We start from the raw sequence: 26,832 nt of genomic DNA on the forward strand, positions 1-26,832 counted from the left end.
GCAGTTTGAGAAAATTGAGGAATGATAGGTAAATACTTGGATTCCTGAGCCATGCTTGTCTATGCGCTCTTGTGGGTACTGGTGCTCAGGCCTGACTGATTTTAAAATTTTTAGATTTATGTGCAGGAGTAGTACTTTACAGTAAAGTTGTACTCTATTTTAACAAATTAATAGTAGTACTTCTTGGGTTAAGAATTTTCTGTCCTCAGTTGTTTAGCCATACAATTTTGCTAGCACCAAGTAGTTTGGGGCCTGCCAAGTTGAGTACATCCATGAACTATTTCTAACTAAAAATAGCCCTGCAGAACTCCTCCAAAACCAGAGGTATTTCTGATAAAAAGGAAGAATATTTAGTCATATCCAGAGACATTGGCTGTAACAGCAGTAGCCTGATGAGTGTGAAGTAAGCTGGAGGAAATGTCTAGGGGATGATCTGTGGTTTAGTGTTGTTCAAGATTTCTGATAATACATAGTAAAGATGAAGGGTGCAATAAACTAATAGATAGTTTAAGTTAGAGATACTGTAAATGTTGAAACAAGTGGAAGATGAGAGATGAAATCGGGAAACATTGAATGAAATGTACTGTGAAAACATGCAAGCCAACTATTCTGAGCAGTGTTTGTTAGATGTGGACACAGAGAATAATGAAGTGAAATTATAGCAAAAGTCTTATAATACTAAGTCATAAAAATGTAATTTGTAATCTGATTGTGTTGTAACATTTAATGCATTTTCACAGTCCAGTTCTGTGCTGCCAACATCTTGATGGCATTGACCCAGAGGTGTGACCACCAGTTAAATGAGGCTATGGTCATTAAGTCCCAAGCATAGCTGCAGGTATAGCATTTAGTTTTGCTAGAATGGCTTGTTTCAGTCTAGCAAATAGGCTGAGAAATTCCAACGCTAATGCTACAGTCATGAGCTTTTTTTTTTTGGTAGTATAGGTTTTTAAGCAATAGTAGAAATGCAGTTGCTTTGTGAATGAAAAAAAAATGACTTAAGTTTTAGTCATCTGTTTTATGTGGGAAGTTAGAGCATTGGCTGAAAGATATCTGTTAAAGAAAAACTGGAATTATTTTGTCAGGTGAGCTGAACCAGCAGCTTGTTGTCAAAGAGAAAGTTACTGCTGCTAATTCGTTGTGACAATGCTACATTTCAGTATCAGTCTTGCTCATTCCAGAGAGGGCCTTGCAATAAGTAGCCATTATATTGCAAAAGTAATTGTCATGCTGTAGTAATATTTTCAGACGTTTTGTGGGAGCTCTGCTGGCAAGAGCTTCTCAGCCTTATGCAACTGCATGTGTTTAAATGTAAATCTTTCTTTCAACAAATTTCAGCTTGTATAACTGGTTGTGATTTAAGAAAGCTATTCTGAACCATCCTTGCATTTTCTCGTTACTTAACTTTCAGAAGAAACAAAAACAGAATGCTGGGACTATAGTTCCTCCAGGAGTTTTGTTGCCTTTTCCTTTATCTTGAAAGAAATACAGTATTAGGAGTGTAACTGTAGATGAATTCACCATCTTTCATGTGCTCAGATTATGAGTTGTGAAGATACTGCAGGCCTTGTTGTGGTCTTACTGTTGCGTGTTTTTAAGGCTGACAAAGTCTAGTTGACTTGCCAAAAAAAAATATTCTATATTATAGAAATCAAAAGATGAAGGAAAAAAACAAAACAAAACAAAAAAAAAAACACCACAAAATAATGGGTCTTCTGAGCATTTAATGAAGAGAGAGGGAATATCTAGCGCAGTTTGGAGACTGGTGAATTAGAGATAATGGCCATAACTATGAATATATTTGTGTTTTATTTCAGTTGGCTTTTGAAACCATGAGTGTAATATCAGTAGTTACTAATTGCATACTGATCGGAATGTCTCCACAAGTGAATGCCCTTTTCCCAGACTCAAAAATGGACCTCATTCTGACTGTGGCATTGGTAGAGGTAAGTCTGGCCTCAGATGACATTCAAACATTTTAGTAGCAAACAACATGGACGACTGTGGAAATGATGCCAGGAAGATTTTCTTCCCTTATTTTAAAAGGATTTTAGCATTTTCCCAACCAAAGAATTGTTTCAAAATACTGCTTTTTATTTTCTGTGTTTTCATGTATTGTGGATGATATGCCATGCTTTTTCTGTACATTCCCAAGATCCTGTTTATTTGTTGCTTCATGTCTTTAAAGAAGAATTTAATAGTACTGTTTCAAGAAGCAAAATAACCTTATTTTTGTGAAATGGATGTTTCTCTACCTGGTTTGTGACTCCAGCATATTTATAAAAATGTCCTGCATCATCTTTATAAATGTTTCCCATAATGGCTGATCTGAAACAAGTATGTATGATGACTATATGTATGCTTATAATAACATTTGGGCTTCATCTTTTCCTAATTTTATGGAGTAAACACTTGAGTGTCTTTCCTTTTCAGGCAAATGACTGGGCATTTTATATCATAACAAATTGTAGGACTTTGTCCTTATGTCTCTTTCTGTTCGAGTTTTCTTGTATTGCCTTGCTTCAACTTCAAAAAATTATGCTGTTTTAACTTTTAGGAATTCAATTATTTTTCTTGTGGCAAAAAATCTGTGTTGTTTATGTGTAGTTGTTCAACTGAAATGCTTTATAGAGGTGTAGCAGCAGCAGGTAGGTACTGCTGTGTTGTTCTTACAGGTGTTACAGGTTCTGCAATGACTTACGCGCTTGCTTGAAGTTTGCAGAGTTAACTCTAAATGTGAATCACTTGTCAACTGGTTTACTGAAGTTTGAGTCTACAGACAACGAGACAGATTTTTTTCTATCACGTGTGAACGTCTGCATTAACCTCAGTGAAATATTTTAATGTAAAATTAATTTGGCAATTTAAATGCAACGTTATAATTAGTTCATTGCTGGATAATGTATCCAGAGGTCATATCAAAACTGTGTGACTAAATGTAAGCAGAGTGAAGTTTTAATGTCAGGCTGGCTATCTGGTATCTGGGCAGGCCTCTGTTTCTTGGTAGGTATAGGAGAACACAAGTATTTTTCCTCCCCCAGTTTAAGTTCTGTTTGTATGTAATCCTTTACTGTGCTGCAATTCCTGTATTCTAACTTGGAAGCTCTTGGAGTTCCTTTTTAACAGTGCATTGCAAACAAATTATCTATAAATCCTATGGAAATGAGGATTTAAAAAATGACTAAAGGAAAGGAAGAAAGTGTGGAGGGCAAAGGTAAATTAGTACTGAGGGGAGAAAAGACAAGAATGTTGTTTTATATCAAGAAGCAACTTTGGCCAAGGCTACGAATCTAGAATTAACTACACTGTATGAAGGGGCAAGTAGAGACTAATGGTGGATGAGCCAGAGGAGAGGAAAGGCAGCTGTTTGGTTATAGAGCAGTCAACCTTTCTCTTAATTTTTCTGGTTAGTAAAAATAAGCCTCATAATGTTCTTGTCAGAAAAGGTATAGTTAAAAATAGCTTGAATCAAAAGTGTGCTTGATACTTGTATAAGTACTCTGTTATAATCTATCTACTGTTTCTGTGTTGTTATAAACTGTTTATTATCTGAGAAACAGAAGACAAAAAAATGAAACCAAACATAGAAGTCTTATAGTACCCTTTAAGGATGCACGTTTCTGCAGCATAACAAGCCATATGACTTTTGAAATATTGCTGCTTATAAACAATTACAAAACTCTTGAATGTGAAATTTAAAACTTCGGCAGTCTCCTGAGGGACAGACCTGCAGTGTATTTTAAACAATATTTAATACCTTCACAGGTTTCTTTTTGGGAGAATCAGAATAGCATGGGTCATATAATTTTGCAAGATATTTTATAACATAAAATATGAAGTTGCTGGAGTCTAGAAGAGTTCTCCAAAGTGAAACACATTTATATATAGTTTTTATTTCAAAAATCCATATGAAAGTGATTACAAGAAGCATGGCTTCCACTTCTGTTGAAGACAGTTCCATTGTGGTGACAGTTATACATATTCTCAGTTACAGTAAGGAGTTCTTTTTTATCAGTAGTTATGTTGTACATATTTCAGGTTAAAACACTGATTACAAAGGTAGAAGGAAGGAAAGATGAGTAGATGTTGTAGGACTGCAGCCAGTTTCAGCAGCAGCATGGATTTTTGGCAGCTTAAAGAGATGGGTCTATTTTTGCCTTCTTCCTGGGTATTTATTTCTATTTTATCTTTTACACTGGCGTTTTCTTTTATCTGGTACACGATGAATCAGATTAAGAAACTGATCTGGCAGAAGCTGTCTGACCCAGCTCACTGGTGAAAGGGAGAAGGGCAGAAACAACAGTGCGTGGAAGACAGGTTTGCCCTTTATAGTAGTGCTGCAGGTTTGTGCTGGATTTAAATTGTGGAACTTCAGCACCACAGCCTGTTCTTCCTTTAAGTATTGCTTCATGCCTAAAGTAGGAGAGGAGCACAAGTGTCATGCATTTGCGCTATTCCCATGCACCTTTACTAAGCTATATTAATGATTAAATTGTGCACTTTCAGAAAAAATGCAGGAACAGAATATATCACTCTCAGCCTTTAATACAAACCTGGTTCATCTAACGTGCGTCAGTGTCAAGGTAGGAAAAAAATCTGTCACATGTGCCAGGGTGTTGATAGAAGAACATTTCAGATCACCTAGTAGAGATTCTGCACAGAAACAGTACAGATGAGTTATTTTACTTTCTGGTGTTTGCTGCAGGTGGGTGTGAGAATTTTATGGTGTGTTTATGCTATGTTGACAATGGCTTGGCAGGCGGTGTGAAAATGTTAGGGAATAGAAGAAACTTAGCAAACTATATATTCTTTCACATGTTCAGTTGATGGGGTAGCCTACTTCAATCTTAGTTGTTGTTAAATATTTTAATCAGGTTTAAGTAATTGAGATTCCATTTGAATAATTATACCTCTGTTTGATGCAAAGCTAGACAGAAAAAGGACTGATCTTACCAAAGCCAAGCATAAGTAGTAGTAGCAATGTCCAGATTTTTTATTTTTAATTTTTTTATTAAGTACTTGGTAACGATGGTACTAATACTCTTTCAAATGGAAATGTGTTTATGTGGCAACGTCTGACACCGCTCACTACAGATCTAATGAAGAACATGTGGTATTCTTGTAAGCATTCTGTACCAAGCCCTTACAGATTTATGCAAAATAATTTTTCATTAACACCATTAAATCTACTGCTGCCTACACTCTTTGTGACAATACATGATCAAAGTAAGTGCTAATTAAATATAATAAAATATCACGCATTTTGTAATAAATAATAGCATCAAAATAATAACATTTAATAATAAAATAAAAAATAATAAAAACAGTGATCTTTTTTTCTGAACAGTTGACCTATTTTCATCAATCCAACATCTGCTTCCATGGCAACATGATTTTGAACCAGGAGCAGAATCATGAAACTCCCCTCTTTTACTTATGGGCGGGCACTAAATGAGTGAAGCAAGTGCTGTTTTCAAACAAAGAAGTAGGTGTATGTCCTTAAAGCAGCAAACAAGCCCTTATTAACATCCTGTTGAAGTGATTATGTCCCATAGTTGGTTTAGTTCAGGCTCAGCTGTATATGCACACTTTTGTTGTGAACCACAGGTGCAAGGTTGAGCATTCTGAGCAAGCAAATGCCTGTGCTCATGTGAGACTGTTTCCAGTCACCTCTCTCTTCTTGCGCTGATTTGTGGGGGGGAAAAAGATTCGTAAAGAAATTTGGTGAATAGTCAGGGTGTAGGTTAACATATGATATAACCTTAATTCTGCAGTGCTTTTTGCTTTTTTTGTTTCAAAAATTGTTAGTGCAGAACTTTGTTCTTGATAACCATTTCTTTTTAATTTAGAATCTCATAAATTTGAAGAATGTTAATTAATTCACTTTCAGTACTACTCTGAAAGCTGGGTTCCAGAGATCAGTTCCATGTACAACTCCTAGTTGTGTGTGTGTATATATATATATATAAATATATTTTTTAATGGTCCATTGATAGAGGTGCTTTGAAGCAGTAGCTATAAATTACAGGTTTATATCAATGTATCCTGAACTCCAAAAGTAACTCGTGTATTTAGCACTCAAATGTAGTAAACTAATGGAAAACTTACAGTCAGAGGTACATGCAGTTTGGATGCTTTACATCACATAAAGGCATTAGCTTGGAAATGCTGTGTAATAACAGAGGGCCCTTTTGATAGCTGTAGTATAAAACCTGATCTTACAGTCTACAAATAGAATCTACAAATGTGATTTTGGGAATAATGTATAATGCCATCAGGTCTCGTATAGATGAAAATGAGAACCCTAGCATAAGTACATGAATGGGATATTTGTGGCAAACATGGTTTAATAAACAGCCGGGCTATGTGAATTTGATTTGATGGAGTCCTCATAAAGTTTGAATTATTTGTTCATGAGCTTCGTGTGTGTGTCAGTTCTTTAAGAGGTAAGGAGTAGAATAAGAGAAGCAACCTGTTCTTAGGGTTTGTTTTTCTCAGTGAGGAAAAACCGACAGTCCATTTATCAAAGGGTTGAAAGCAGGAATCAGAGCTTGCTAATAAAGCAGAGAAGTTCGTGTTCTTTTTAAGAGTTATAGCTAATCCTAAATCAAAGTGGTTGAAGGGTGCCGCATACCTCAGCTATTCTCTAGCATTCAATTTTATTGTTTTTCTTCATCCTGGTGTACAGTAGAAGCTCTTTTGAGCACTCCTAATGTTACAGCCTCAACACTCAATCAGCCCAGCAGTAAACTTGGCAGTTGTTTCTGAAATAATATACCAAAGGATCTGGAAAACTCTATTAGAGCCAAGCAGTTTGGCTTGTAGAGAGTAGATGAAAAGGTATATTTATCATCTGGTTCTAGGTAGCATCGTTATCTGCTTTCAAGATAACCTTGGGAGTTATTAAACATAGCATCCAGAGTGGAACTGAAAATCTTTTGAATCCATTTCCTAAGCAAAAGCAGTTTTAGGTGTCTTGTTAGCTTCTAGTTTTCCCCTTATAGTCTTCAAAAAAAAAATCCTGAAATGTTGTGACAAACTTCAGTGATTTATGGTTCTTTTAGTGATAAAGCGTGTGTGTGTGTTTATTTTTAAGAAACAGTATGGGATGCCTGCATGAAGTTCAAAAAGGCCAAGTGCCGGGTCCTGCACCTGGGGCGCAATAACCCCAAGCAGAGCTACAGGCTGGGAGAGGAATGGTTGGAAAGCTGCCAGGCAGAGAAGGACCTGGGAGTGATGGTGGATAGTCGGCTGAATATGAGCCAGCAGTGTGCTCAGGTGGCCAAGAAGGCCAACGGCATCCTGGCTTGTATCAGGAACAGCGTGACCAGCAGGGCTAGGGAGGTGATAGTCCCCCTGTACTCAGCTCTGGTGAGGCCGCACCTCGAGTACTGTGTTCAGTTTTGGGCCCCTCACTACAAGAAGGACATGGAGGTGCTTGAGCGGGTGCAGAGAAGGGCGACGAAGCTGGTGAGGGGCCTGGAGAACAAGTCCTACGAGGAGCGGCTGAGGGAGCTGGGCTTGTTCAGCCTGGAGAAGAGGAGGCTCAGGGGTGACCTTATCGCTCTCTATAGGTACCTCAAGGGAGGCTGTAGCGAGGTGGGGGTTGGCCTGTTCTCCCACGTGCCTGGTGACAGGACGAGGGGGAATGGGCTTAAGTTGAGCCAGGGGAGTTTTAGGTTAGATGTTAGGAAGAACTTCTTCACTGAAAGGGTTGTGAGGCACTGGAACAGGCTGCCCAGGGAAGTGGTGGAGTCACCATCCCTGGAAGTCTTCAAAAGACGTTTAGATGTAGAGCTTAGGGATATGGTTTAGTGGAGGGCTGTTAGCGTTAGGTTGGAGGTTGGACTCGATGACCTTGAGGTCTCTTCCAACCTAGAAAATTCTGTGATTCTGTGATTCTGTGATTCTATGATCTATTTCTCAGAAATGACATACATGAATAGCATTATGACAGGGTGGGACTGAGGCGTGGTACCATATAGAAGCCTTCTGCATATGTGGAGCAAATAGCTTTGTCTAGGGTTCAAGAGATTGCAGTTCATCAGATATGCAAAGTACACGTATGTATTGGTAACTTCACGTGGCAAAGAAATAAAAAATGTAGAAAAATACATTAGTGTATTCAGGTATATGTCCATTGACACTAATGGAGTTCTAACAGTGCAAAGGGCAAATAAAACAGCTTAGCATAGAGCAATTTTTTGCTAAATTATTTCTGCATTTGTGACAGAAACTACTTTAAATGTATTAGTTGCATAGTTTCACATACAGAATTGTGTAGGCTGGAAAGGCCCCGTGGGGGTTATTTGGCACAACCTTCTGTTGAAAGCAGGACCCTCGATTAGGTTATCCAGGGCCTCACGAAGCTAACCTAAGGCTCATTGAACACTTCCAGTGAGGGAAAGTCCACCCCTTCTCTGGGCAACATCTTCCAGCATTTAATTGTTTTTATGGCAAAGAATTTACTTTTTTCTTACAGCAAGACAAAAAAACCTCTGAAGCATCTTGTGGCTCATGGCTTCTTGTCCTTGTGAAGAGAGCAGCTCTGTCCTCTCTGAAACTACCTGATAGGTATTGGTAGACTGTGATTAGATCCCCTGCACCCAGCCTGGTCTTTTCGGAGTCAGACAAACCCAGCTCCTTCAGCCTTTCTTTGTATGCCACATTCTTCAGCCCTCTAATCTTGGTGGCCCACCAGCAGGCTTCCTCCAGGTTTTCAGTCTTTGTTTTCCAAGTTGCCAGTGCCACTTGCAAAGAAACGAGAAGAGTGTTTTTCATGTGTGCTCATCTCCATGTATCTTTCTGTCAGTTGCAGTGTGTATTCTTTCTTTGTCCTTAATGTAATTCTTTAATTAGAGAAAATAATTGAAATAATTTATGGGAGCTGTTGGACAACTCTTAACTTCCCTACTGCTGAAATTTTTCATCAATAGTCTCCAGGTATTTGCCTTTCCATCTGCATCTAATTTTCTGGGGCATTGTAGCCTTTTAATACTGATAATGCTTATTTACATGCACGCATGTATGTGCCTCGAGGGCGTTTCATTTCTAGTGTCTGGTTGGAATGCTGCTACTTCGTGTGTATTATAAATAGTTTGTCATTTTTCAGGTACAAATGTAAATAGTGTTTACTGATAAATATTTGATGTGTGGGTTAGATTTCTGTCTGATAGCTTGATTTGACATAAAGAAGTTAACTATAGGAAAAAGCGATTAGCTCTGAAGAATAAATAATATCTGGGAAGCTATGCATATGGTTCTTCTGAAATGTTTAATGATAAGGTACAAATGTTACTGACAGCTTTACAAATCTTTTTTAAGAAAATACTTAGTAAGCATACTCGTCAGGTATATTATTCTAGTAACACAGATATCTTAGCCAAGACCCATCTATGCTTGCAATTGTGATGAAAATAGGCAAATGTAGAAAGATTAATGGAAAAATCTCCTTTATGTAAATTGAGTAATTATTTGGTTCACTGATGTATACATACATGAAATAATTCTGCATCATTTCTAATTCTGCATGTTAAAAAAGGTTAATCCAAGCCACTGGTGATTTCAATTAACATATTGTTTCCATTTACAAATACCTCTACCTCAGTTGGGAACAGCTTAATATACATAAGAAATCAAATCTAAAAGTCCCCCTTTAAACAAAAATATAAAAAATGATGTTTCCGTTTTTAATATTGTACAGAATGGTCATTTGATTTTTATATTTGATGCTAGACAGGTAAGCAACTGCAGTTCAATTTATTCCTTAATGCGCAATTGTGAGTGATTAAAAACAGTTTTTAATATTTTCAGATATTTTAATTTCAAGCTGAAGCCCTGTGAATAGTTATCAGAAGATGCTGGGTAGTGTTGCTGTAACACCTTGCTGGAAGTTTCTAAAGGTTGCTGCAGTATAAAAACTTGAAGTGTACTGGTTTTTCAGTTTGTTTGACAATATTTGAAGAATAAAAATGAGCTCAAATTTCTATGTATTTTATATATGCTGTGCTTAAATTGTAGGTTTAGTTTGAGTGTAAAGATGTCGGATATTTTAGATGTGTTAGCCTTCTTTGTAACAGGGGAACAGATTGCTTCTCAGAGTGTTTTTTTCTCACCTCAGTGAGAGGCTTCTCCTTTCAGACGGAAGGAGGATTTATAGATTTCTCTATTTAAAATTGTATAAAATGCTTGCTGTGAACCAAATTCTTGCGACCATAACAATGAGGTCAAAAAAATGTCAGTTTTGCTGGTTGTCTGTGAACAGGGAATATGTTTAGTTCTAAAATGAAGCTTTATCACAGATCTTTTTATTGCCACCTAGTGTCTTTTTTTTTTTTTTTTTTTTTTTTTTTTTTTAATACTCATTCTGATTTAGTATAAACTTGGTTTTGGTCATCTAGTGGCAAAAGCTTGTCAAAATGAAAACAAACATTAAAAAAAAATCAAAGGTCGGGGTAAGTTTGATGCTGGTTGCATTTCCTACAGAAATGTAAATGCATATTAACATCTATTTGTTCTTAAGTAGTCTGGTAGCTTTTACAAATACAGATTTTTTTTATTTTTTTTTAAATAAATAAATCAAAATGGGCTAGTAGTGTGCTCAAAGACATGGCAAAGCTAGGTCAGATCATAGGACTATCTAGGCCAAATTCTGGCAGAGGCCCAGGGAAGAGTATATTAGTATAGCTAAGTTTGTAGTCATTCTTCCTCAGAATTAATTCCCAGGCTTCAGTGATGTCAGCCTTTTTAAGGACCCGTTTCATTATTGAAAATGAACTGGCCAGAACTGCTTATGAAAGCATATAAGCATTTTTAGAATGGCATATCTACTGTTTCAAAAGACCTTTGATTATTTTATAGTAAAAGCTAGTTAAGTTAGGGAACTACTGTTGATGTACTCCCAGCATAATAAATAATTACCATGGATCTTGGTTCTACTGTTTTTTTCTAGCTTTTTTTCCAATTCTAGATGCTGTCAGGGTGATATAACAGTGGAGGTTAAGAAATCAGTGCCATAGGAAGCACTCTAACTGGAAATGAAATACAAGGACACTTCTCATAGAAGCAGAGGTAGCAAAAGGGGAACCCTCTTCTCTTGCCATCAGCCAGGTGGGAGCAGGAACTGGGAGCTACAAAAGGTATCAGGTTCTACTCAACTGGAAGACCTGAACTTTCAAGAAGGATCACAGCAATATTTTAGCTCATGTGGGGGTCCCTTCAGTAATTGCAGCAGAAATTATGGTCTTCTAGGCATGTACCATTCCTCATGAATCTAACATTAGCTGGTAGTTAGTACTGTATTTTTAAGCCATGGAAGGCTGGATGGGGAAAGATACCTTAGGAAGTCTTCCAGGAAGAGAAAATATTCCTTAACTACGCTAATAAATGCTTCAGAACTGTCAACCTGGAAAAATAGCAGGAAACGACTGGGTAGGAGTATATTTTTTATTTTTTTTCCCTTCTGGGATTGTATAAGGCTGCCAAAACGACAAAACTTCAAAAGGGAAGATGAATAGGGAGCGATTGAAGACGATTACAAGACATTTTAAAGAACCTTTAAGAATCAGACTTTCAGATTTCTTTAAAACCCACTTAGCATAATATTGCCCACAAAGAGGTTTCCTTTCATGGATAAATGTTTCTTTTTCAGCTCAGTCGTGATCAGTATATATGGCTTCCTTGCTGGCAGTTGGAAGTTGAACTATCAAACAAAAGACAAATTTGATACCTATTAATATTCATTATTTACCTTCTACTTGATTGTTTATTAATTGTTTAATGACAAGATGGAATATGAATATTCAAAGCTGCCTGCCTTCACAACTATTCCATAGGTTAGTTTAGCATTTCAGGAAACTGAATTATTTTGTAAATAATGTATTAGCTTATTCAGTTCTTATTCAGTTAAAGTATTTATTTATTTATTTTGCTACTGTGGTATTTATAGTTGTCAATGCAAGCCTGAATAGTGGATAGTGGCATTAGCTAGAGAATATGTATAGCTTATAGGATTCAGAAACCGTATTTCCATATATCTGTGATGTAGTTTGCAATCACATTTTTGGGGTATTGTTCTTACTAGATTTCCTTCTGAGGAATCGCAATGTTCTTCCCATTTCCAAAGTTTAACATAAAATCTTTGACCAGGGAAGTGTTTTTTTTTTTTTTTTGTTTTGTTTTGTTTTGTTTTGTAATTTGAGGATAAATCCAATTTGTTGTTTGTTTCCCTAGACCTCTGAGAGTGAAAATGAGCAGCTCTGAGCAGGTAAGGAAATCCAAAAGTAGAAAATGCAGGGTTTGCATCTGTAGTTAGAAAAGGAATGGAGAACAGAAGTTCAATAAAAATGTCTCAAAATATCAGGAGAAAACCAGTCATACCTGTGCTAGAGCCTCTGTATTGTCTGTTACATAAAAACATCTCTCTTCTGAGAGAGTTGTCATGATGTAATAGCATTGCTTGCATGTTTTCCAGTTTTAAAATTGGAGAATAATATTATTTTATTTATTATTATTTTTTTTGCAATGACTACTGACACTGTTTGGTCTTGGAGTCTTAATTACTTCTGGATCCACTTTTGTTTTCATTTTGCTAGCTGTATTATACACCTACTCAGTGTTGTAGATGCAATTAGTAGTCATTTATTGGGAACTTGCTGCATGAATTCTGGAGCCTTTTGTTAAAAATGAACTAAATTATTTGCTATACTTTTCCCCTTCCTGCCTCTCTTTAGAATAAGTTCCAGAGCATCATTTGCTTTTTAAAATCTGGAGTTATTAAAATAAATAAATAATCCATTATTATTATTATTTAAAGTGTTGAGAACCACCTGACACAGTTAACAGATTCTGGAACTTAAATTGTACAACAAAATGCCTAATTGGACTGAAAAGCTGTTTTACATATATATATTTACTGGGCTCTGAAAACGTTTTATTGATCACAGACTGAAGATGGTCATGAGTCATGGTGTAAAGTAAATGTCAAAGGAATTGGGCTTAATTACTTCATTTTGCACTGTCTTTATCTTATACTGGAAGGAAGTGTCAATCCAGAAAGTCACTCTTACGATCAGAAGAAATTAGTGGTGTGATCCATAAATTTTAGAGGGATTTTTCATTAACTGTGGCAGCGTGCAAGTAGCCTGGTATGTGCTATTTTCTATTCCAATACCTTGAACAGTGCTTTTGATGTCATGGGAGATTGGTAATGCATTGGTAATTGCTAAATTTCTACAGTGAATTTCTACAAAAGATGTAGTTAGAATCCACTGAGAATTCATAAACCGTAATAAGTTTGATCAAGGTTAGTTTTAGTCAGGATTTATCAGAAGATATAAAGTAAGCGTGTATGTCTGTGTGTGTGTGATGGGGATTACAGCTAAACCAATATCAAATACGAGGGCATCTTTTATTAAACTTGAAATATTATCATCATGTTTGCAATACTCGAGTTTCTCATCCCAGTATTTTGTTCTGAAGTTCATAACCATTGCGAATTATTGTGCGTGAAACTTGTTTCAAAATCTAGTGAAATAGGAATAAGCAGTTCATTTAAAAAAGTGTTTAAATTTTTACAATTATATCTTAGCAAATAAAGTTAGTGAGTTCAAGTACTTTCTCGTCCTAGCTTCTAAAAAGCTTAATTTTTAAAAAAAGATGACTACACCAGAAGTATTTTAGCAGATAAAGAATTCATGCATCGTGAAGAGCAGTATGTTGGAAAAATTGAAGTATTAGTTTAACACCAGTTGCATTTGGCAGTTCTGCTTTTCTTCCTGTGTAATTATAGGAACTAGAGGGGCAAGTAGGAGAAATTGAGTATTACAGTAATGTCTTTCCAATGGTTCTCATGCCAGTTCAACAAGTTTGGGGGAATCTCTATATCTATATCTATATATATTTAAAGCATACTAACATGTGTATGGAAAAGATTTGAAGGTTAACTCCTTAGGTGTGAATAGGGAATCCACTACGGATACTGTGAAGTGTTCCTGTTAGTCCTTGTGTTTCTGTTTCCCTCCATAATTACAGGAGACTAAAATTACTTTTAAATTTTGACTGCAAAGAGTACTTAAAAAGCACAGCAGGTAGTAAAAATGGTATGTGGCCATATTCTTCCCCCTGGAGACAGCAGATGGAAAAGTGACACTGGCATCGTAACATTAGTAAGTTTGTTAATTGAGCTTCCTAAGTTTGGGTACTATCATGACCACATAAAAACTGACTTTGGATACGTCAGCATGGATGGGTGGGTCTTCCTTTTTAGGACTTCTGCTCTGGGTTATTTAAGCAGATACTTTAAAGCTCCATGTAGCACAAAATGTAATTGCTGGTATCCTAAATAGTACGGAGTGCATGCTCTCGGGGACTGCACGGTTTTTGTGTCAGTATGGCTGAAATTGCAAGCTGCGAATTTGCTGAGTGGCAGTAGAGCTTTTTATCATTTTGTCTTTCTGTTTTTTATGAATCTCCTCTTCTCCCTGTTTCTGAAGGTGGAGTGAGTAACAGCGATGGCAGCCTGTTCTTCTCTGCCGCCCTCTCTGGTCATAGATTACACTTTGAGAGCTGTAGTTTTGCAGTTTAAGTTGAGAAAAGAAAAAAAAAAAAAAAAAAAAAAAAAAAAAAGTACAGCAATTTTTCAAAAGCCATATGTTGTAAGATATCTTCTCAAGTGTCAGAGTACATACAGCTGTATGATATATTTCTGAAAATTTTAGCTAGCAAAGCTATTTACTACAACTGCCTTTCAAATACAAACACTGTAGAAAAAGGGGGTAGGATTGCGGCTTCCCTTGCAGTGTCGGGTTGTATTAATAATTGCAGCTACATCTTTGCTCAGCTTCCCTCCGAAGACATCCGAACTGCAGAGATGCTGCAAGCGATAGGAGCATAATCTTAGAAGCCATAAAATGAGACAGATACTTCTTTTGGTCCCACAAAGGAATTGTGGCTAATGTGTAAAAAGTGTAAAAAGTTGCTTTGTGGCTCGTTAAAGTTTGGGAGAAGACTTACAATTTCACTGACTACTTCAAACAAAAGAAGCTTCCTGTCCTGTCATTTTCCATTAGTGCATTGTCTAGAGATTTTGCCTTGTATATATAGAATTTATAACACACAATGATAGCATAGTTGTTTTTTTTTTTTCCTTTTTTTTTTTGTTATAAAGTCAAGGCATAAAATGTAAATTCATATTAGATTCTTTGTACCTTACTAGGCACCATCTATATCTATGAAGCATCATTTTGTCATATGTACTCCTACAGCAGACTCCTTTTCCTATAGAAAAGTTCAAGTACATCCTATGTTGTGATGCTCTTTTTAGCATGCAAGAAGGTTTGTCTTATCTTCAGTAACGTGCTGATTCTTCTGACTTGGTGTACACATCTTTCAATGTGTAGCTGTTTGTTTTTCCTGAATCTCGGGTTTTTCAGTAAGCCTATTTCTTCAGTGTATCAGGATTGCTGAGTTCTATTCCTGCTCTTGAGAACACTCGGATTTCTCCTTGCTTGATGTCATCTGCACGTTTTTTAAGCGTGTTTTCCCTTTCAGTCACACAAATTGTTGATGAAACTATTAAACGAGGGTCTGATCCAGCACAGATCTTTGTAGGCCCCCCCAGGACAGTCCTTCCAGGTTGACAGTTGCTAATGATTACTGTTGGAGGATTTTTCTTTCCCAGTCAATTGTGTGCTTTCCTATTCAGCAGGTTGATTTAGACTGTTGTGACATTGAGACTACTATCAATCTTGTCAGACTACTTACATTTACTTTTATTGTTGCTTCTCAACCCACGTTTGAAGTTGTAAACACTTCAGCACTACAGTTTCCTTTGTGAATGGTTTTACAAGGAATTTCAGAAGTGTACGTTAATGTAAAAGATTGGTTTCTAGTTATCTAACAAATGACAACAAAGGATGTGTTATGAGTCCTCTGCCACTGTTTTATCTATGATAAACAATCAGTGTTACATCAAGTTATGTCTGTGTTAAAATGTGTGCGTGAAAGGTTAAAAATCACACAGAAAAGGTTTACAGAGGCCAAAAAGTTAATTATTGGCTCTTGTGTTTTGAGACAAGAACTGTTTCAATTTTAAAAGCTTTTTTTTTTTTCTTTTTGTATGTATGATGCCTTTGGACCATTGTTAATGGAATTAGAATTTGCTGGATTGTTGCATTAAAGGATGAAGGCAAGTATGTGTGTAGGAAGATTTACCCATATTTTCTTATCTAAAATCTATTTTATTTTATTTCAAAACTAGGTAGCATGCTAGTCATCTGTGGTAACATCATATTTAAGAATATTAGACAGTCAAAGGTCTGGCAGTGCTTGGAGCTGATGTACAATTTCAGATGAAATTTCTGATGTGCTCACAGTTGGTAGTGTTTCTGTTTTCAGGTCATATGCTAGAGTTTAAAACTAGAGAATAAATATACCTATGGAAGGGCAAGAAAATCCAGTGGCTTCCAATGAAAAGACCACAAAGCATTCACTTAGGATTCTGGTAATGCTAGTGTGGTGGAGTTTATTACTTATGTATTAGTATATTTCTTAAATTCTTAAAATCTGGAGAATTCTGTGGCATGATGTGAAATCTGTGGAATTATTTTTATATCTTTGTTGACAGTCCTGTTCTTTCTTGATTATGTTTCTGTCCCTGGATTTAGTGACTAAGCCATGCACTCAGGTGTAAGAAAAGTGAGCTTGTCACCTTGAATGGATAGATTTTATCTTGGGGAGTAGGAGGCTAAAAACTCCTGAGTATGGTAGTAGCTCTCGTGATTCTTCTGCCACTAGAGGTCTTATTTGTATAACACTGAAAAGTATGCTCGAGAAGATTGCCTTGAGACAGCTTTCTGGTGATTCGTGTGATCCAAGAAAAACAGAGAACACATATGGAAGTGTGTGACATTGAAGAAATGGGTATCAGATGATGAAGTTAAGAATGTTATGAATTAGCAATTTGATATTGCTGGTTCTTCTAAATTCGGAAAATGGAATGAGAGATTATATCTCAATCTACAATTAGATGTAGAGGCTGATTAGGAGTAAGAAACGATTGGAGAAAATAAATGAAAATATTCCATCCAATATGTTTTTAAAGAGGTTTGCCATGAATCTGAGCTGTGTTTAAAGGATCTCTTTACCAGAACCATGTATGTTTTGACATCAGTTGCATTATCTTGGTTTCTGCTTTTCTTTTGCTTTTCATCACAGATGAACGTTTATTTATTTTAACAGTTTGCACTAACATGGAAGATATTTCCTTGGGAATGTGCTTAATATGGAATGTGCCTCATTCACAGAGCCTATGATCCCAGTGCAAGTATTCTCTGTTTCCTGTTCATAAAGCCTGAATCATAACGGCAGCATATAGCATCTCTTTTGGCACTTTTCAAGAGCCTCTCTTTTGTTTTTAAACATTGTTTGGCAGTTGCTTGGCTTGTCAGTGCAGGATCTGTGCAGACAGCTTTCCTGAAAACTGCTACTAGCTTTGGGGTTTTGCATGCATATGCACTTAGAAGCAATTTTTGTAAAACTGAAGTTGTTGATTTGATTCTGTTCTTTTGTGTAGAAGTCCTGCAAATTTTGTTTAGTGAGTCTGAAGATGTGGAATGACATCTGCATGTTTTTAGTCTGTGATTAGCAGGTATGGAATAATGTAGGCGGTAGGGCTTCACGGTGTTTGAATACTCCTTAGATACAGTGTAAAAAATAAAGTGCATGTAACTTGGCAGCAAAATTGTTGGTTATGTACCAGAGTTTTACTGGTGCTGGTAGTAGTTACACAATGGGGAGTTTAAAGGGAAGTTTGGTGTAAGGAGGACAAGAATATTCCCTTTTAACCCCCCTCGCCCAAACAAAACCAAAAACCTTTGAAAGGCAAATTTGTATTTTGAAACACCCCCAAAAAAGACTAATTGTCTATTTTTTTGTTCATTGATACTTCTCTTCCAGAGGAAGCCACTTCCTTGGAGGTCTAACAGTCCATACTACTGCAAAGCTGTGTTTCTGTGCATATGATGCCCTTCTCATTTGGCATAGTGTCTTGGTGTTGCACTGCTGTGGCAAAACAAATGGTAGCATGTATCGCCTTTCAACACTGACTTGCTTTTAATTGCTGCAGATGATTTTTTTTTTTTCCTTCTTCCTGTTGTCCCAAGTGTCTGCAAAAACTGGACAACAGCGACTGCTCTCACTGAGTGTCTCTGACAGCTGTAAGACCCAGATGCCAAGTTCTGGCTCCCAAGCCTTGACCTCTTCTTTGGCTTCTTGTCTGGTCTTTTGGCTGGCTCCTCTGCCTGTTGCTGTGGCAGCTGCGGAGCTGTCTCTGGAGCCGATAGATGCAAAGCGAGCTCATTCAGATTCTGCTTCATTGTTGGCAGTGCCACTTCTCTTAGACTTAGCTCTGCGAGAAATATCTGTGTAAGTGTATTCTCAAAAAGAGAATTCTCAAATTGCTGCGATACAAATACCGATTTTTAATTTTCTTGCTCTAAATAGAAAGCGTTTGGCTCTGCATTACTCGGAAGTAAAAGTGCTCTTCATATAAACATATGGCACAAGGAATAGTGATTTTCCATCCCTGACATTTTTGTTTGGCACTAGCTTTCTGGATAAAAAGAATGGCAGCACATTCATTGTATTGGAATATTTCAGCAGCTTTGAAAGGAGCAAGTATGTCTGCGAATGTGGTTGAAGAGACTTGAAAGGGATGTGCTTATTAATTTGAAGACCAACATGTATTTAATGTGTTACCTGTTCATGCATTTGGTATGAGCACCTAAGCATGAAAGGAGACTAAGCTGGCTTGAAAGAGGTTCAGTAGTTTCTAGAGGGAGGGGAAAAGGCAAATGTGTGAATACAGACAGGCTGCAGGGCTGGGTAGTGAGCCTAAACCTTATTTCAAGTGACTGAAACTTGTAAAAAGAAAACACCAAGTACAATATTCTCTTTCTTTTATCTCAGCAAAAAGAGAAGTTTTAATGTCCAACAAAAGCGTCTATTGAAATGCAGGATCATTAGAGCCAGATTTACCAGTGAGAAAATACAAATAAAGGACTAATGATCTTAGAGGTGAAACACTGTCTATGACTTCAGCAAAACTAGAAAGCAGGACCAAAATACAATCCTTCAGTGAAGATTACATGGTTGCACTTCGGCAGAGGATGTGCAGGGTTTTAGGAAAAGCTGCTGTAACTAGATAACCTGTCAGTATGTTTATCTGCTTCTATTTCAGAGCGGAAGAGACGGTCATAAATACTGGGTAGAGGAATGTAAACTGTTTCAGAGCATTTCAATTAAAAAGATGAGGGGGGGAAAAACAGGTTTGACCCTAACTACTCGCAATATATTTGAACATAAACATTTGTCCTCAAACCACTCCAAAATAGCTGTGAAATAAACAAAAAGAGAGTTTCAGAAGGGCCAGTGTTCCATCTTGCTGGAGGAAACTGAAAAAAAACAGATACTCCTTATATCAACGAGCATCCATATACATGACAGTTTGGGTACAGATAAGTTGGATTTGGGTAGTTCCATATGCTCGTGTATTTTGGGGACTCAAGGCAATCTATATTATTGTATACAGAGTTAATGTTCTTTGCTCCTGTGAACTGGAGAGAGACAAAGTTTGCCATGTTCTCAGCCTCAGCAGTTTGGAGAGAGAGAGAGAATTAAATAAAATAATTAAAAATTTCAAGATGAAATGTGGATGAGTCATTTCAATACTTGGAGCTCTTCATAATTAGGGAGCATCAGGTGCATAACTGTACAGAGGCTTGGAGGAAGAAAGGGCTAGATCAAAGCTCTTCTGGTTGGAATTATTAAAGCATATTTGCATATCAGTTAATAATTTGCCATAATTTGTACGGGTTCTATTAATTTTCTAAATCCCTCCAGAAATACACACTGTAATTTAAACAAGTAACTCCATACTGTAGCAGCTTTCTAATTTTTACCATTTAGTTTAAACATTAGTAATAATAATAAGAGTACATTTAATACTGTAAATAGGAATGCTGAGATTTTTACTTTAAATGCAAAAACAGTCCCAAACAGATTTAATGTTAGTGATTCACGTCTCTTAACGAACATCAAAATTCTGAAGTTTTGCAGGACTTTGAATGTTATTTTCTAGCATATTTGGATAGTTTTCTTTTTATTGCCAGTTCCCAAAATAAAATTTCATCCAGACCCACCACCCGATCCAAGGTTCCAGACATTCCCTTAATAGCCTACGCATTGATCCACTGACTATTGGAAATCTTTTAATGTGATTCCAGGTTTTGAATCTGTGTTGGTGCATATTTAAATGTAGGTTTCAGTTTAGGTCCAGCTCTGTATATGAAGACACATAACAGAAAACTGCCTTTATTTTGCACAGGAGACATCTTTTTAATGCTGAATACCATAAATGCTGGGCATTCTTTTCAGATTTCTCTTGTATCTGAGATATGAGGGGAATGTATATTGCTTACAGAATTTCCTTTTTCTCTTGCTTTTTTATTACAGTGTTATTGTCTCCCGTTGCCTACCAGAGAGTGTTGGCAACCAATTCTAAATGTATGCTATCCTAATTGTATATAGTCTGTCTGCCACTGTTTTTGTTGCTGTGTTATTTTTTGTTTGCTTGATTTATTTTTTTTTTTGGTCAATCCTCATTCAAACCCTCATCTAGCTTGAAGCCATCCTGGCCTCTGCTAATCTATTTTTATCTGCTAATTGGTTTTCCTGCTGGAGGGAATCACACATTGTAAAGGGAGGTACTGATTTGTCTTGTCCGTGCATGATGTTTTTGTGGCTTGGTGAATTGCCACGTTGTTTGGTAAAAACTGGTTTATTTGAGAATATTAGCTGCAGATACCTTGGATCAACTAAAGTGTAACTGAAGGAAAAATTATAATGCAACACACTTTAAGAATTTCATAATCATGAAGTGAGATAATTGATTGCAGTATGCAGTCTTGTGCGGATACGGGGGAAAATTTTTAACAGAAGGATGTAGTTTTTTGTTTGTTTGTTTGTTTGTTTGTTTTTTAATCCAGAAGTATTTGATTGATACATGTATTCTTGAAATTGGTTGAAATTGGCACAGTCAAATTTCTGTATTTATGAATTAGGGAACTGCACTTGAGGAATGCTTTTTTTTTTTTTTTACCAGAGCCAAGCATGGGGAATTCAAATTCCTCATTTACATAACTTACATTATAGAATAAATATAAACATCTTACTTGGAATTTGATCAGCCTATTCTAGCCAATGTTGCCTTCTTCTCATAGATGCCCAAGGTGATCAGCAGTACTGATTTGTACTCACGCTCGCTTCTACCACCAAGAAGTTTATAGACAGAATTCATTTTTCTGGATCAAGTTGCATGTTTCCACTCCTTTGTCAGAGGCAGTATCACTACTAATCAGTTGTGAGAGCATTTCTATATCTGTAGCAGTCAAAATGAGTTACTTTATATATATTTGCTTATCTAACTTGAAATGGAACAAGGGCATATGACCTTCAAATTCTGTAAAGGTCATCTTGGAATAACTAACATAAAGATACCCCAGTACCCTTGGGAAATTACTGTAAGAAAAAGTAAAGAAAGGATAGAGTTCTGAAATACTTGGAAAATGTATAGTTATCATTAAATGAGGCCCAGTGCAGTGCATGATCCAGGTAATATACATTATGTTAACGACTGTAGGAGTTGCAGAACAGAAGCAATACAGTGAGTTTAGCTAGCTGATACATCTTTTAAATTAAATCTTGAGAGCTGAAGTTCGTTGTTGTATAGAAATAATTTATTACAGACCCTTTAATACACAAGATTATTTTGAAATTTTCTTTGTATTAGAGCCTCGTGTGCAAGCCCTTTTACAACGTATATCTTAGAGATCATGTATTTGAAATGGAAGCTCCATACATTCACCACAAAGTTAGTTATTTCAAATATTGGGTCAAATGCATATTTGACCACTAAAGCCTTCTGTACTTCCACTTTCATTATTGTGATGATATTGCAATTAATATAAATCTGTTTGTTAAAAGTTCTACACAGATAGTAAAGGGTCATGTATGTGGTGAACAGAAAAATGTTTGTAGGGAATTGTATATTGATGACTTTTCCACCTATTTTTCCCTAACTGATAAGCTTTTCTTTCTTTCCCATTTAAATGGGAAAAGAATTATGTTAATAATTCTTTTTGTTTTTTATGTTAATAATTCTAATAAAAGAATTATGTTAAAACTTTGGCTAGCTCAGTTGCATAATGATAGTTTATACTATTCCAAAGTGGTACACAAATGTTTGTTTAAACTGCAAAAAAGTCTGTAAGACAGATGTATAGATTGTCAAGCTGATGGTTAATTAGTCAAGGTTAATAAAAAGGAGAGGTAGTATGTTTACAGCCTGTTAGCAAAGAGAAAATACAGCAAGTGGGATTGCAGAGCCACTTTATAGGACAGAGCTAATTATGAAAATGGAGTTTATAATGAGAAAGATAATTTTATAGTCCAAGTGTGGGTTGTCTCACTAAGATATAAATTGGCAGCCTTTTTTTTTAACTGTATCTTTTATTTTCTGAAGGTGTATACTCCATAGGTCTTCTAGTACTTAATATTTTCTGACTTAAATGCAGTAATGGGTTTACATCAGTAACACTGTTTTGTGGAGTGGTGATTACCTGTGCAAACATAGGACATCTTCTCAAGAATAGGGTTCATGAAGAAAAAAAAGTTAAAGAAGTTAATGTATTCTTAATAGCAGCATGTTCTTTTGGGGCTACTAAAAAATAGTAACTCTATTTTTGTAAACATCTTTTTGAAGTCGTTTTGTCATTTCACACTGATAATTCCTTGTGAAAATCTTACCACGTGAAAAAATGAGTCGGGTTTCATTTGAATTGGACATTTCAAATATTTTATGAAGTACATTTTTGTATATGTTATTATGTTGTAGCAATTTGTTCTTTAACAGTTTCTCTTTTGAAAAACTCTTGAGTTCTTCCTGGAAGACTTTCATTTCTTACTGAGTGACCCCATGCACTTAGAGCTATAATCCCTGTTAACTAGAAGATGTATTGAGGAGTTAGTGACTTGGCTTTATGTTGTACGGGTTCCTCCAGGAATCCATCATTATCTTTACTTGCAAAGTTATGCTGCACAGGATTGTTCATAATCTTTGCTCGGTAGATGGCTGGTTTTGTCTTTCAGCTACAGTTAGCTCATAGTTCTTTTTCCAAAATAACTTTGAAAAGCAGGATGTATAAAATACATAGTGATTTTTAATTTTATAATAAGGACTTTAAAGTTTGTTACAATGCTGCTTTTTATATATCATTGTTCAACTTTTAGTATTGAATAAATCAGAATGTTACTTACATCAACTCCAAAAATAATCTTAAAATGAGAGAGAGACAAAGTTTATCTGGACAAATGCCATTACCTCAAAATTTAAACAGCGGTTTCATTTTTCTTTAGGTTGATCTGATTTGTTTCTGACTTTTAGTCTGAGGAAGCTACAATGATATCAGTATGATTCGGTGCAATGATTGTACCAGTGCACTGCATGGATAAACATTGTGACAGTCCTTCAAAGCAACATAGGAGTATCTCCAAAGAATTATACTGAAGTAACCCTAGCTGTATGAATTCATGCTTTATCCCATGTTAGTGTTACTTCTTGCTTAGACAAGCTCTGAACATTTCTAATGTTGCTTTGGAAGTTGACCTTCCTCCCTGCTGAATTACCAGGATGCTCAGAACTTCAAACAATTTATCCCTGTTTAGTGTTAAGTACTTTAAATTCTTTCTCCATCATCATTTTAACCATATTCAGCTACTTGATCAGTGTTAAAGTTCCTTAGCATTGTTTGGGAAGTGGAGATTTTAGTCCAGATCAGTGGACAAATGTACTTGCATTTGATACATTTATCTATAGGATAATTTTATGGAAGGTTTTTTGAAACAATAAAAGAAGGAAAAAATCCCAAAACGTTAAAACTTTAAAAAGAGAACTTTAAAGTGGTTCTGAAAACTAGTTCCAATTGTAGAGTTTTTGAAAAACAAAGGCAAATTCTTACACTTTTTGTTTTATACCTCCACAGACATAATTAATAATTTGCATTCCTTTCCACAGATGTTTCCCTAGTGACAGGATGTTTGGACTGCAAAAAATAAACTCAATGAAATTTGACCTAAAATAGTTTTAACAGGTAGATATTTATTGTCAACAACGACATAGGTATGGTGCTGGAATAAAGAAAATAATGATTTTGTACATTGGAGAAGACGGAGTCTGTAACAGCTTGAAATGAGTCATCTGAGCATTCAGCAGAGTTTTTCACTCAACATCGAAAGCTTTTTGAACAGTGCACACAGAACAAGATCTATTTTGTTGTTGTGTGGACACACTATGTTTGGCAAGACATGAAAACTAGGCTGCTTATCCTTTGAGTAAATAACACATTTTAAGCAAAGAAAAGTATTTTAATCATTTATGAAAGTAGGTAGTGATCCCACGTACATCACTGTGTTATCTCAGCAGTTGGGAAAATTGCCTAAACACAAATAAATGGTCTGACAAGGGCCAGTGCTCTGTTTCATTTTCCCTTTGCAGGCATGTTTTCTCCTGTGTTTAAAAGTACATGGAAAAATGTATGATGATGGGTTTAGAAGTTGATACAGGGGAATTAATTTATTCCTTCTGGTTATCTGATACGTACTCATTTTATGATAAATGATAAGGTTTTTGTGAACGCTTTTATAATGCAGCTGAGATGCTATTTTGGATCCCAACTGTGGGAAGCAAACTTTGGAAAAATCTTACATAAGCAGATGGGATGTCATTTGCTCTCCTTTTCCTCTGCTTGACACTGAACTGACTCTGTAAGTCTCCTGTGTATACTCAGGAGAGTTTTGAGCCAAATATTTCAATATTTATATCACATACAAGCAAACAAAGACAAACAAAACAAGCAAAACAACAGAGCTGGGAACCCCAATGGGGTTAATTTAGCTGCTCTCTTCCTCCGCAGTTCAGATTTAATGTATTTATATATTAAAACACAGATTAGCCCTTTTATCTCAACATCTAGAAGATACTTTGAGAACAAAATCATTATTGTGCAGGTTTGTCTATTTTTAAAGTAAGCTAATGATGAAACAGAAGTACTAGCTTTGATCAGGACTGTCAAAGTTGTTTTGCAATAGTTGCTTAAAGGTAAGATATATAGTTTTGGAATATGTTGTTAGGATGTGTCCCATGGTGGGGGATGTGCTTCATCCATGTATAGACCAAATGTGAGGGCTTAAAAAAAGTAATTTGATGAAAAGAAGCTTTTTTTGGTCTCTCTCTCTAGCAGTGCTGCACAGTGATCAGGCCTCGGGGAATAATGGATACATTTTCAGTTACGTTTTTCAAAATGTTATGTTTTTCAGAACATAACATTATGTTTTTCAGTCATGTTTTTCAAAATTTTTTCAAAAAAAACAAACGTAGATGAGTATTTCTATACAGTCTCTGGCTTGAGGAGTCCCGAAGCAGCAGTTTACTAGGAGGTGCGCTGGGGAAGCCATCATTATCCACGTGCCTTTTCTTCAGCTCTTTCTTCCAAAGGCAGGATGTCGGATGTTTATATGTTCTGTTCTTCAGTAACACAATAGCATTTATTTTCATAACCTTGGAAAAGCAGCTTTAACATTCTTCTGTTTTAAAACCCCGGTGAAGTGTGCAGGGCACAGGGAGAAGGCCTAGCTGGAGGTGACTTAGGAGGTGAGGGCTTCTCCCACACGGTTCTTGGTAGTCTGCAGTCCAACACAAACTTCTTCAGAGAGTTTTGTTTTAGGCAGGGCAAGCTTCTTTGGCTGAAGGCAGTAGAGGAAAGTTTTCCTGTTTCAGTGTATGGAGTCAAAAGAACTAATTTGGAGTGAAGGACAGGAGCTTGGGGAATGGCCATGCCTCTGCAGGAGTGGCTGTCTTACCCCAAGCAGTGCCATGAGTAGGGAAAGCACAGTGGGTTTGAGACAGTCTGGACACCAAAGCAAGGTACATGATGAGGAGGAAAGAAGAATAATACATAGCAAGGTGAATCTGAGCAGAGGTGAAGGCGTTTTGAGTTGGCTGGGGTGGTTGGAGGATGTGCATAGGATGATATACAGGAGTGTTGGGTTGGAGTTCTTCCCAAAAAGCTGGGGATTTTGTTTGCGTTTCTATACATTTAATAATGAACTCTTTGGAATGCATGAAGTTCCTCCCAAGATTTCAGAAAACAGGCTTTCAAGCCATTTTCTTGTCTCTGGCATCTTTTTGATTTTTCAAACTTTGTTGGAGTGGCAGCGCAGCTGTTTCTTGTCAGATAGTGACAAACTGATTATCCACCCTGTCCATGCAGTCAAAGGGATTAATTCAAGAATGGCTTGTAATAAAAGCTACACAAAGTGCTTAGGGGAATTACTAAAAAAGTGTGTTTTTTACTGTATCAGTGTGTGATCAGCAGTATGCATTGACTGCTTTTTTTGGTATACTTAAGAGCATAAGGGAATGGATGCTAAAAAACTCGACAAGGATACATAAATAGTGATTCAAACAGTTACATATTAGTGGTTGAAAGACCTCTGGTAGGCTCTCCTACTTGCCTGTCTGCAGGAATATTCAATAATAGCAAAACTCGTTCATGATTACATGTGATAACACAATTCCCTCCCACATCTCAAGCTTAAAAGCTGCTTGGTGTAAATATTTTGAAGCATCAAATTGTGCTAGATACTGTTGGATGCATAGCTTAGAATATGTTTTTCTTGTAGTTTGACAATGATCTTAGAGAAGGGGAAACAAAACAC

General features: G+C 36.4%; 1 protein-coding gene across 12 annotated transcripts in view; it reads left to right on the plus strand.

Moving 5' to 3' along the window:
- ANO10 (anoctamin 10) overlaps positions 1-26,832 on the plus strand; it is a 123,256-nt gene that overhangs the window by 20,849 nt on the left and 75,575 nt on the right. For all 12 annotated transcript variants that reach the window (XR_014690484.1, XR_014690485.1, XR_014690486.1 and 9 more), the window contains exon 11: positions 1,818-1,946. Coding sequence is in view for 5 of the 12 variants with exons in the window: in XM_084511685.1 (XP_084367811.1) it covers positions 1,818-1,946 (129 nt within the window). In the remaining 7 variants the exon portion in view is untranslated. The remainder of the gene's footprint in view (positions 1-1,817; positions 1,947-26,832) is intronic.

This window comes from Aythya ferina (genome assembly GCF_964211825.1).
Source record: "Aythya ferina genome assembly, chromosome: 2".
Taxonomy (NCBI): Eukaryota; Metazoa; Chordata; class Aves; order Anseriformes; family Anatidae; genus Aythya; species Aythya ferina.